Raw genomic sequence first — 12775 nt, 5'->3', positions numbered from 1 at the left:
TCCTTGGCCTGTGCTCCGCGTTGATTCCTGCCTGGTCCCAACCTCATGCAGAGATGGGCTCACTCAGGGTGGCTTTTCCTGAGCTGGAAGGATGCGGCAAGGTGATTGGATGGGAATAGCCAGGATCAAATCCCAACTCAGCCCTGGAGCTCACATCGAGCCTCCCTTGGCCAAATCTGTCTTGCAACGTAAACATAAAATGAGGATGGGGAAAGAGGCCATGAATGGTGCTCCCGGATTTTCTTTTTCAGCATCCAGCCATTAAAAAAAAAATCAGTAGGTAATCCAGTTCTTGTGGAAGAAAGAAAGCCTTTTGTTTCCGAAGCTGTACGTTAGAATACAGGGGTGGGGGGCTTCGCAGGCTGCAGAGGTGGAGCTGAAAGAGGGAAACTCAAGCTGTCACACCCTTGCCATTGTACTCCAGCTATTCTCTGTAGCTCCAGGAACCATTAAAAACAACAACTGAGGTTCTGCAGATGGGTTGCAGGTTGCCCAACCCTGATCGAGCTCTGCATCCAGGGTTAAGACCATCCTGAGGTTGGGGGAGGGGCTCTGTTGACCCAGGGAAATGATATGAGAAATCCAACCCTTTGCCTAAGAGCGGTGATGTTTGATTGAGTGGTGATGCTAAAGGTCCCATATTGTAGGATGTCCATAAATTTAGGCGTGGTGAAGTCACGTGCCATATACAGAGTGTGAATTGTTGGGGGGTTTGGCCCTCAAAAGTTGACTCTTGGCTGAAAATGCCCCATAATTGGTTCCCTTTCCCACTGTTTTAAGGGTGAATTTACATTCCTCCCCAAATCTGAAAAGCCCAGGCCTGTCCATTACAACTTCTGGGGGTGGGAAAGAAAAACAGTCTGAACCTGTTGGAAGATGGGTTACTTCTCTTCTATTGTGCCAGCAAGAGGTGGAACTAATGTAATGTTTCCAAAAAAGTAAAAATACGGATTTCAGAGAATAGATAGAATTTGGGATGGACAGGTTAGATTTATTCAGGTTCCCCCGAAGAGGAAAAGCTCTTAGCTGATTCTTTTAACCATTGCCTTTTCATTGTTGTATATTAATGGAGTTGAATCCTTCACCCATCAGAGCTAAGTCTCCGAAGTGATTTTTTGACTGAATTTATACCCCCCACCCCCAGTTTGCTTATTGAATGAACCTGTTTTTTCCCCCCATTTGCTCATTGATTGGCCCAAATCAGATGGATTTGCAGAATAGACTCACAGAGAGAGCTTTTACCAAGATTGTGACTTTCTGCAGAATTGTCATCATTCCAGTCTCTAGTAGCTGTTGGAGCTCTTCCATGCAATCCCAACGTTTCACCAGTTCTCCTGAGGATGCTCCAAGGAACGTTGTCAAGTAAAATAATCCCTCATTTGCACCAGCTGGATCTCTTGGCACGTTCAGGCCCTGGCACAAGTCCCTGCCTGCTTGCACACACACACTCTCTGGGCGTGGCATTCACATTCCTTTCTGTCTCCTTGAAGGAAAATTTCTTGGAAACCAGCTGCACAGCCTGTGGCAGCACAGAAGAGCGGAGCAGCTGCGTCGAGGTCATTGTTACCAATGCGAACGCTTCTTGCACTTGTCCCACTGGTGGCACTTTACTGGGTTCACCTAAAATAAAGAAAGGTAGGTCAAGCCAGCTCTTGGGGGGCTTCAGTTCTGGCTGATTTGGTTATTTATTATTATTCACGTCAATTTCCAGGCTGGCTCTTCTCTTACCAATTCATTAAGTGATTTCTGGAGGCCTCTTTGGAGGGGACATGACGAAATCAGTGCTGCACCACAAGCCCCGCCCCTTTTGTACATGCCTCATGACATCACGTGCACATGCAGAAGGGGCGGGGCTTGCAGTGCCGTCGTCGTTTTGACTGGCACATTGGACCCTACCTGTTGATTCCTTGATTCTTCAGAACCTCTGTGTGTTCTGTGCTGCAACATGATCTTCCTCTTGCATATTTGCAACTAGCTTAATAACTTTTCCCAACAAAGTATGCTTAATTGATGGAATCTACTGGAGTGGGCGGCCATAACTCATTTAATGAAATAAACAAATAAAGCTCCAGGATCCTTCCACATCTATCCAGCATAGGTAAATGCTATATATTCTTGGCTCTTGCTCTTAAAAATCCCACAAACATGGATCCTTACCGTTTGGCGACTAAGATGAAAGCATAACATTGTACTTAATGTTTGTGTATTCTTATACCTAAGTGCCCCAAGAAAGAAGCACATGAGCTTTTGGCAGTCAAGGGGAAAAAAAATAAAAGGAAAAGAAAATAATGGTTTTTGTGACCTTTCGCTCCTTCCCAGTTCACAGCTGCAAGGAGCTAGAAACTTTCTTTTTAATTTCAATGTTAACCTTAGTTCAATGTCCAAATCCTCAGCTGTGGTTAATGTTAACTGTGGCTTGTTTGGAACAGTCTTGAGCTTGGCTTGTTTCCATAATCAAAGCTTGGACTGACCAAGCTTTGTGCTTGGCTGATACAAGCTGCAGTGAATCAGAAACTGAAATGAAAGCTTTATAGTTCCTTGTCGCCGTGCCACGGGAGAGCAGAATTTCTGAGCTGGTGGTAATGGTGTAATTTAGGCACGCTCCTATTATGATAAAGCAGGATTATGGAACCTGTGGTCCTCCAGATTCTGTTGAACTCCAGCCAGTAGGACAGATTAGTGGGCCATGAGTACCTTCCTTGTGCATTTAACTGAACATGCAATAAATTCAAACAGAATCTAGCAGGCTTTTCTGGAAGTGCGTATTCTTGTACAATTCACATAATGTTGCACGCATATATATAGGGGCGGCCAAAATAGATGGCCAACCCACAGCAGGGGAGAAAAGATTTGCCTGCCTTGGTAACAGTCAGCATCATGTGAAAGGCTGCCATCTCGCTGTCCCCTTGATGAATGCTCTTTTATTGTGATGTTCAAACCCAGAGCAGTATTTGATGTCCTTGGATGTTTCTGTGGGATCCAGAAAGGGAAGATGTCTTTGGCCATTCCTCTGAACAACTCTTATGTCTCTTCCAGGTTTATCTGCCCATTGTAATGGCAGTGATTGTGGCTATTCCTCCAGCATGGAGGGCAGCGAAACAGGTTCACGGGAGGGCTCGGACATAGCTTGCACCGAAGGAATTTGCAACCACGATGAAAATGGTAGGAATGGTGTCAACTGTTTGTGTGGCTATCCTTTCTCCGGTTTTCCCTTTTGGGGGGCGGTCTTTCTTGGGCTTGGACTTCCCAGGTTTTTGAAACAACGGGAACGTGTTCCTGCAAATCTATCTTTGTTTGTTGTTATCCAGCTTCTTCCAAGCAGAGACTCTTTAGCAAGATTTACTGAGATGGAAGGGATGGGGTTACAAGAATGGCAGCAACTGAACTCATTCCCACTTAGAATCAATGGACATTAGGGTGGATGGTTTTTGACGTTCCTTCGAACAGCCTTCTGGTGATGTGGCGAGGAGGCAGGTCTCTTTGCTGATAACAAAGAAACTTGTCTGTTGACATAACAGGCTCCTGAATCTTTAGTAGTCTGGGAGCTGACCATGGCAGTCACTCAGTTTTGCTTTGCTTCTGAAGACTTAGAAGGGCAGTGGGGTCTCAGACACCTCAGGTGCAGTGCTTCCAACTGTATGGCTGTGTGTAAAGAGACTCTCTGCCCTTTTTATAGCCTCTGTAGATATCCACTCATGTGATGGCTGCTCTTTTAAATAAGTGTTTAGGCTTTCTTGACTGGAAAGGCAGGGTTGAAGTCAACTCAGCTGGGCAGCAGAAATGGTCAAGTACCCTCTGTAGCCTGATTGCCCACTTTTCTTTTAAGAGAAGACAACGGTGGCGTCATGCATCACCGGCTGCTCTTTTTCAGCCTCGTAGCACCTCAGAAGCTCGGCCTTGGTCTTCGTGAGCAGAGGGCTGGCTGTGTTGCCCTCAGGTGTGTGGCTGCGCTAACCAGGACACAGCAGTACTTTGCTCTATCTTTAGCAGCCTTATGCAGCTAAGTTCATTTCTGAATTTTAGACTCGGCAAAAGTCTCTGAGACACAGTTTCGCTGGACTAGAAACCGGGAGACTTAGTCCCACCTTAGGCCTGGAGGCAGCTGAGTGACTTTAGGCCAGTCGCTTGCTCACTCTCAGCCCCAGGAAGAAGGCAAGGGCAAACCACTTCCAAAAATGTAGCCAAGAAAACTCAGGGACTTGTCCCGGTATCTGCCGGGAGTCAAGGCTGACTTGAAGGCACACCCAGAAAAGAAAAAGAAAAGTTTTATGGAGTGTTCACCACTAAAGTGCTCGTGATGCAGGTGGTGTATCGATCCAGTGAATAGATAAGACTTTGCTCCCCATTCTGTACCTACTTATAGCCTGGCACATGGTTCATTCTGGTGGAATTGCTGGAGTTACACGTTTTTAGGTAGGGTTGAGTTCTTCTCATCGTGGTTATCTGATCCACTCAGCTGGGGATGGTAAATGTCTTTAGAGCCAGCAGTTGTGCTTTTTAAAAAGGGAAAACGGCGGGGGGTGGGGGGGGTGCATGATGGGTTGAATTTAGGTTTAAGCAAAGTGAATGTTTAAGCAAACATGCACTTTTTTTTGATGATGATGATGATGATGATGATTTTAACTCCCAGAAAGATCAGAGTGTATGCAAAAAGAGGGTCCCAGGCAGGGTGGGCTAGACTTTACCCAGTTTTAACCTTGTGCTTCTCTTCTCCGTCCCTGCCTGTTCTTCCCTCCCGTTGCTGTGATGGCTCCAGTTTTCAGGGTCCTGGCGTGCCACCAATTCTCAGCTGCCAATTAGTTACTTTTCATCTGTTTGCTTTTTGTTTTGAATCACCTTTTTCAGGGGGAGGATATAATTTCAAAACCCTTTTTGAGCACTGGTAGCTCCAGGACTAAATAGCAGCAGATCGTGGCCCCGGAAGAAACAGCAGCCCCCCGCCTCCTCCCAAATCAGCATGACTGTCAGGCTCTGTGGATATGCAGGCCTTGTGCTAGATGTCTGCTAGCCCCCTCCCGGGTGGAGGGCGCCTCCTGACCAATGTTTGTCATCCTCTGGAGCACAGTTTGGGTGGAGGGTGGGGGTCCTGGGGGCCTCCCCCCACCCCGCTCAAGCCTCTCTTTCTTTCTTGCAGGTGATGACACGTGCGTCCACCGCTGCGAAGACAAGGAGGAGGACGGGGACAGTTGTGTGGAATGCTGGGCCAATTCAGAAGACACGAACATGAAAGGCAAGAACAAGAAGAAGAAAAAGAAAAACAAGAAGTGCGAAGCCGAGCATGTAAGCGGCGGCGTTCCTGGGTCAGGGTTCTTGCTGCGGAAGCCTGTTGGCTGAGGGTTGGCTGGGATGTCAGCCAGCCTCCCTGCAACCTCTTGTCTCCTCTTGCATGTCGTTCCCGTGACCCCCAACCAGTATGAGGACTGCAGATTAGGGGGCTTGAAGTTCAGCATCACTGCAGGAGAAAGGCTGTCCGACCCTGCTAGTGTGAGCTTTCTAAAGGAGACAATGGAGCTGGTTAATGAGGAACTGGGTTAGCAATAAATCAATGCTTTTAGTTTATTAATACAGTAGCAGTTGGACAGAGGTGTGGATAAATGGATAAGAGAAATGCCTCTTTTGTGTTTAGATCTCAGTGGAAATGAGTGGGAGGAGCTTTTGGTAAAACAAAACTAAGCACCCCTTCTCATAAGGTATGGCTAAAACTAATGCCACGCGAGAAAGTTCTGCATTTTTTTTATATTCCCTCTGTTTGATGAAAGTTTTTGCTGTGGATATTTCTTTCAAAGGAGAAAAGAATTTTAGTGCAGTTCTGAGCAGAGGATGAGCATTTTTGCACTTACAGGTAGTCCTCGCTTAACAACTGCAATTGGAACCGGAATTTAGGTCACTAAGTTAAGGTCATTGTGTAAATCATCACATGACCAGACCTGATTTTATTACCTTTTTTGTGGCAGTTGTTAAGTGAATCACACAGTTCCCCATTGACTTTGCTTGCCGGAAGCTGGCTGGGAAGGTCGCAAATGGCGATCATGGGGGTGCTGCGATGGACATAACTTCAGGCACCGGTCGTAAGTCACTTTTTTGGCACCGTTGTAATTTTGAACGGTCACTACGTGAACAGTCATTAAGCGAGGACTATATTAGCAATGAGGCGGCCGAATGGTTTGAGTGCGAGTGCCCTATCTTTCATTGGACTATCCACTCTGCAATTTTATTTGTTGGTTTGTTTGCTTTATTCATTTTATAAGGCCGCATAACGTCAAGCAACTGAGGGTTTTAAAACATCTCATAAAACCCAAATGGAATGGGAAGGGATAAAAGTCATAACAAGGCCTTGGAGAATATAAAAATGAAATGATCAAACATTTATGTGGGTTTACTAATTGCCCTGGCCCTGGCCCTGCTGGAACAGCCAAGTTTTCAAAGCTTTCCTAAAGGCTAGCAGAGGCAGAGCCAAACGAAGCTCTGGGGGAATTCAGTTCCAAGGGAAACCCTCATGGGGGTCCAGCACCCCACACACTCCCATAGGGAGGACGCACTCTGGTGCCTGACCCAGAGTGATGGGACCCAGGAGGGGTGGCCCCTGCCCTTTGCTACCCCCCCCCAAAAAAACAAGGCCTGACTTGCAGGCCTTCAAAAAGGCAATCAAGACCTGGATTTCCCCCAATGCTTGAGTCAGGATGAGCGGAGTTCCCAGCTGATGAGTCGTAGAGTATTTCCCTTCTGATTGCCACTTTATTGTCTTTGTTGGTTTTAACAGTAGGCATTCGGGTGAGTTGTTTTGCATTTTTGTTTGACTTTTCTTTTTATCCCGTCCAGAGTCACATCTGAGTTGGGTGGCCATATAAATGTTCTAAATAAACAAACGAAACCCTCCCCGGGGCTGTGGCAGATTAGAAAGCGAGGGCAGCCAGACACCCTTCAGAGGGATTGAAAAAGGTCTCACCAAGCAAATATAACAGTCCTTGTTGTCTCTACCTTCTGCCTCCTGAGCAGCAAAGGCAGCTCAACTCCTCCCCCCCCCCCCGCCGGGGAAATTCAAAATAAATTCTTAAAGCCCTTGAGAGTAAGGTAGAAAAGAGACGCCACCCAGGAAGGAGACTTGCAAAAATGCCAGGTGGATTTCAGCACAGCTCCACAGAACAGAGCAGTCCTAGCTGTTTTGGATGGTGGTCCAAGAGGGGTTGGTCTTAACCAGGGTTCCCCAAAGTGGTCAGTATCGACCCCCAAGGGTCAATGGGACTGTCCAACAGGTCGATAAATGGCTGGGGGTCAAAAGGGGTCAGGGTATGGCTGGGGGTCAATAGGTGGTCGATAAATGATGGAAGGTCAATGGGTCAGTTCATCTTTTGGGGTCTCTGTGGAGCTCCACGCCAGTCCCTAGTTCTGAAGGTGAGATGGTTAGCAGCAAGTCAGTGTTACCCAGGGTTGGATGGTCAGCCACCCGCAAGAGTGGCCTTGAGTTGTCATTATTGTTGTTCGTAATACTGCTAGTTAAAGTAGTACTTATTAAATTATTTTCATATCATAAACGTTTGGGGGTCGATTAACAAACTTCATGAAGGGGTTGATGAGCTGAAGAGTTTGGGGACCCCTGGCCTAAACACATCGGGGGGGGAGGCTGTGCAGTTTTAATTTTAGTGCAAGAAGCAAAATGCATTTGCGGGATCAGCATTTCTCAGGATCAAATACTGGGGATGTGAATGGCGGGGATGGTGGTGCTGTTGTCCTCCATGGGCTTCCTGACAGCATCTCATGGGCTGCCGTGGGATAGGGAGGCTGTTGGTGTAATCCAGCCAAGCAGTTCTCCAAGATCTTCAAGCAGGAATGGCTGTTCTGCTGCCTTGCGGTTGAAGGGGCTGTGATTGGCTGATCCCTGTGCCGCTCACGAGCGTGGGATGTGCAGGAGGTATCTGAACATGGAGTGGGAAACATAAATTCAGTCACTGGCCCAGTGTGAGCTCCATACTTGAACCCAAGGAGAAACTTGAACCCAGGTCTCCAAAGTTCCAGTCCAGCACTGTAACAATGACATTAGGGCAGCCTAATATAAACAGAATAAACTGCCCTAAATCAAAGCAGATCTAGACCTAGCGATAGGCTTACCAAAATGGAAAGTTGAGTTTCAGAAGAGCTGGAGCTGTAAAAAAAGTGACTTAATGGTATGTGGAAATGACCTTGGGAGACAGGAGGAAGAGCCGCAGACAAGACAGCGGTCAGATAATCGGCAGCTGAGTCTGCAAAAGGAATAGGGATGTGGCAAACATCTCAGAAGGGACCCTCCTTAGTTTCTTGGACTGTAAAAGCGAGGGGGGAGAGGTGTACTTTCAGTCTTGGAAGATTCTGTTAATGTAACCTTACAATAAGGATAGAGCTAGTACTCCTGGGTGTGCTGCTTGTCTGGACTACCTTGCAAGGCTGACAGTGGCTTTTTAAGAAAATCCTGGGGGGGGTTCTGGTTAGAGTTGGGAGCCGCCCCCCCCTTTGATCATGTTGGGATGTTGTGGTTGTAGTCCTGTTTCTACAAGTAGTCCTTGTTTAGCGACCACAATTGGGACCAGCAGCTCTGTTGTTAAGCAAAGTGGTCGCCAAGTGGGAGATCACGTGACCATGACTGTGCTTTCCTATTCCCCACTCCCCTGCTCTTGGAATGCTCACCCCGGTGTTGGGATAATTAGCAAGAAGGGAATTAATGTTTGTTTTTACATTCATTGGAGAGGAAGAGATTACAAGACAGTAAGCAGGCACACAATGGGGAATACACATTGAAAGGAATGGGCTGGTACTGGCAGCCACCAGCATGCTATGCAAACAGCCCAGTGTATTCCCCATTGTGTGTTTGCTTAATCTCTCGTAATCCCTTCCTCTCCAATCTTTCTGCTCTGCAAGGGGGGAAAAAAAGAAAAAGAACAGGTCAGGCACAGGACAACACGTACTGACTGTAATGATGATCACGTGACTGAGGGACGCTGCAAAGGTCATAAACATGGGCATTGGTTGTAAAGTTATTTTTTCAGCACTGTCATAACTTTGAACAGTCATTCAACGAGGCAGTTGATAAGTAGGGTCTACCTGTAATTTGTTTTTGTTATTATTTATTTGCTCTTTTGTTAGTTTGCTTTACTGTTTTAATCTTGGGTTGACCCAAAGTACAGACAGGATAACAATCAAATCAAACCTATCAAGAGGAACGTAAGCTCCTCTGAGTCCATCTGGATTGAAGCATTATACCAACCATCAGATTTATTTGTTTAAATCAGATTTATTTGTTTATTTAAAACATTTATACAGCTGCCCATCTTGTAGTGCACAAGTCTGGGCAGCTAACGACAGTGATACAAGCACAAACAATAACATCAGTACAAAAAGAAGGGGGAAAAAATCAGGAAAAACCAGGTGCCCAACCCATAATCTCTTCAGTTCCTGGGTTCCAACCTTTACTGTCCCAGTACCTATGGGAAAAGCCAGCTCTTCATTCATTCACAGAATGAATTAATGAATAAATAAATAGATCTATCTTCCCTAGACCCCTCTCGCTCTTTAAGAGCTCTCCTAACTGTACATAGAGGTGGAATCTGAGACCTTCTCTGCAAGGAGCAGAGCAGCCATCAGCGTTGGATAGAAGGCCTTAGAGCAGTGTTGTCCAAACTTGGCCACTTTAAGATGGGTGGACTTCAACTCCCAGAATTCCCCAGCCAGCCATGCTGGCTGGGGAATTCTGGGAGTTGAAGTCCACTCATCTTAAAGTGGCCAAGTTTGGACAACACTGCCTTAGAGCTAAAGCAAAGCTGGTGAGTAGCAGGGAGAACAGAAAACCCCTTTCTGTTTTGGGTTGTGGGTACATCTTTCCGCATCTTTATGGCTTCCCAGTACCATAATCTAGAGCAGTGTTTCCAACCACAGCAAGTTCGAGACCTGCGGACTTCAACTCCCAGAAAGTTCAGCAATGGCCATGCTGGCTGTGGAATTCTGGGAGTCGAAGTCCACAGATCTTGAAGTCACCACGGCTGGAAAACACGGATGTTAAGGAGGGGTTGAACTCCATCTTTGACCCTTTGCAGTGAGGTTTGACCAAGGGAGGGGGCAGGGAATAGCCAGCTGCCCTCTTGCCTTCCTCTGAGGTGCTCCTTTCCCCCTCTCCAGATCCAAAAGCTGAATAGCTGCCTGGTGGAGACAAGTAATCGAGAGGGGTCAGGCAGTGCCGTGCACACAGAGTTCCACCGAGACAAGACCAAAGACCCGCGTGTCGAAATCTGTTGTCGCACAGAAAAAGCTGGGCAACCGGTGCCTTGGCTGGAGCACAGGAAAACAGTGCTGTTGTGTGCAGAATCTTCAGAAGCAGCCCCTGCTCCCGACTCAGGAAAGGGCACTAAGAGTTTGGTGGAGCTCCTGGTGAGTATCGGGGATGAGATGGCGTTATAGTCTGCTTTTGCTAGAAGATGGGTGCGGGAAGGGACATTTGGCTAATGTGGACCAGGTTGGCTAACTCTCTTTCTCCCAAGAAATGTTGGAACTCATGACTTGAAGAATTAATTGCTATTAGCTTGGGTGAGGAGGGGAAAGTGGAATAATTCACTCACTCACTCACTCACTCACTCACTCACTCACTCACTCACTCATTCACTCATTCACTCATTCACTCATTCACTTATTCATTCATCCACTTATTCATCCACTTATTCATTTACTCATTCATTCATTCATTCACTTATTCATTCATCCACTTATTCATCCACTTATTCATTTACTCATTCATTCATTCACTTGTTTATTCATCCACTTATTCATTTACTCACTCACTCACTCACTCAGCCACCCAATTTAAATCCTATATCCGTCTCAGTCTAGCCGCTCAGTGCATCTGATAATGTGAGCCGCAGCTCACAAAAGCTTCTGTCTTTTAATAAAATGTGTTAGTCAGAAAAGGTGCCTAGCAGACTCCTGATTTTTTTGCCACTGTAGACTAATATGGCTCTCCTCTTGCATCACTCACAGTTTGTGACTCTGGCCGGAATACATCAAAAATAACTAAGTCAAAAGATAACTGTCATACAGAACTAACATAACATTGCCAGATTTTGAGACATAAAGAGGTAGCAACAATTAACATATATTTTCCTGGGACTGCACAGTTGTAAGTTGCAGCTAATGGGTGTAAATTGAAGCTACTGGATTTTATTTAAATATAAGGAAAAGCTTTCTGATGGTAAGATCTATACACCAATGGATCAGTCTAGGTCAGTGTTTCTCAGCCTTGGCCACTTGAAGGTGTGTGGACTTCAACTCCCAGGATTCCCCAGCCAGCAAGATGTCCACACATCTTCAAGTGGCCAAGATTGAGAAACGATTGTGTAGGTTGTAGGTTCTCTCTCTCTGGAGCTTTTTAGGAAAAGTCTGGACAGCTGTCTCTCAGAGATTGTTTAATTGGCTTTCCTGCACAGTGCAGAGGGTGGGCCAGATGCTAGCCCAGTGTTTCTCGGCCACTTGAAGATGTGTGGACTTCAACTTCCAGAATCCAGAACTTTAAATTGTGCCTTGTAACCAACTGGCATAATTCAGATCTTTAAAGATAGACACTGTGGGAAGATGTTTATCTTGCTCTTGTTATCAGCATCTCATTTTGTTCTAATTGCAATTTCCAAACAATTCCTTACAGTTTTCCTTATGGTTCTCAGCCACCGGGACGCGGGCTGCTGGTGGGACGTTGGAAAAATAACTCAGAGGGAACGTTCCACAGCATAGCCTCTCGTTACAAGGCTCTGTTATTTCACTGTAAGAACAAGACCAGAGCATTTTAGGAGAACAGGAGGCAGAGCGGAGACCCAGATTCTCACAAGGGTGTGCAAGGTGTCCCATATTCACTTCCTGGAAACAGGTCCAGATTGCAAATGATAGGAAAGATGTTTCTCTGAGCAGTTGTCCTGGCAGAGGAGACCAGAGACGGACAAAGAGTCTGCAGAGCGTCTCCATTCTTAAGCCAGAAGCGTAAGCAAGCGAACAGAAATCGAAAACCACATAAATCTATAAGTAAAATCTGTTTCTTATTCATGTCGAGAGAAAATTTATAATCCGTAAGGTACTGCAGCGTAACCTTTCCCCGTTTTAGCCGTAGTATCCGTGGTTGGAAATGATTTATAGGTTTTTAAAATGGATTTAAAAGACTGACGTGCCACCTTTTATGCCACACACCCCCAGGCAGCCTACAACCTTACAAGGCCCTTGTACAGAATGAAGTCAAGCCTGTAAAGCAGTAAGAAGCTGAAAGTTAAACACAGCGCACAGGTTGTGTACCACACAGGCCTTTGCAGTTTGTCCAAGTAAACAAAACCATGTTTAGCAAAGTTTCTAGTAAGGCTGGTGAACCAGGTTTGATCCGGCAGCTTGGGAACTGATCAGAGATGCTCAACTTCCCCTTGTTATTTTTCCTGCCTCTCTTTCTCCCCGCACTTTTCAGGACGAATCCGAATGCACTTCCGATGAAGAAATATTCATCTCGCAAGATGAGATCCAGTCCTTCAAGGCGAACAACAAGTCCTTCTACAGCAACAGGGAAAGGTACCGAGAGCACCTGAAGGAGAAATTTAACAGATACTGCCGCTTGAACGATCACAAGAGGCCGGTGTGTAGCGGTTGGTTGACAACAGCTGGAGCAAACTAAACCGAATAAAATTAGCTCTGTCTTTCAGTGAAAACTGTCGAAATGACTACTGCGCGTTTTCTCTCTTCAGAAAACATTCTCTCTAGCGACTAAACAAAATCGTACCTTTTTTTTTTT

General features: G+C 46.1%; 1 protein-coding gene across 3 annotated transcripts in view; it reads left to right on the top strand.

The window, feature by feature from the left end:
• Nucleotides 1-12775, top strand: part of GGNBP2 (gametogenetin binding protein 2) — a 47477-nt gene extending 34702 nt beyond the window's left edge. For all 3 annotated transcript variants that reach the window (XM_007440275.4, XM_007440277.4, XM_015890246.3), the window contains 5 exons: nt 1491-1635; nt 3037-3162; nt 5135-5280; nt 10144-10392; nt 12455-12775. In XM_007440275.4, the coding sequence (XP_007440337.1) occupies nt 1491-1635; nt 3037-3162; nt 5135-5280; nt 10144-10392; nt 12455-12658 (870 nt within the window). In that variant the 3' untranslated portion in view covers nt 12659-12775. The remainder of the gene's footprint in view (nt 1-1490; nt 1636-3036; nt 3163-5134; nt 5281-10143; nt 10393-12454) is intronic.

This window comes from Python bivittatus, unplaced genomic scaffold (assembly GCF_059951505.1).
Source record: "Python bivittatus isolate LINGU-HERP-01145 unplaced genomic scaffold, Pbiv_v1 ctg000690_np1212, whole genome shotgun sequence".
NCBI classification, from domain to species: Eukaryota; Metazoa; Chordata; class Lepidosauria; order Squamata; family Pythonidae; genus Python; species Python bivittatus.
This window is presented reverse-complemented; position numbering and strand designations above follow the sequence as displayed.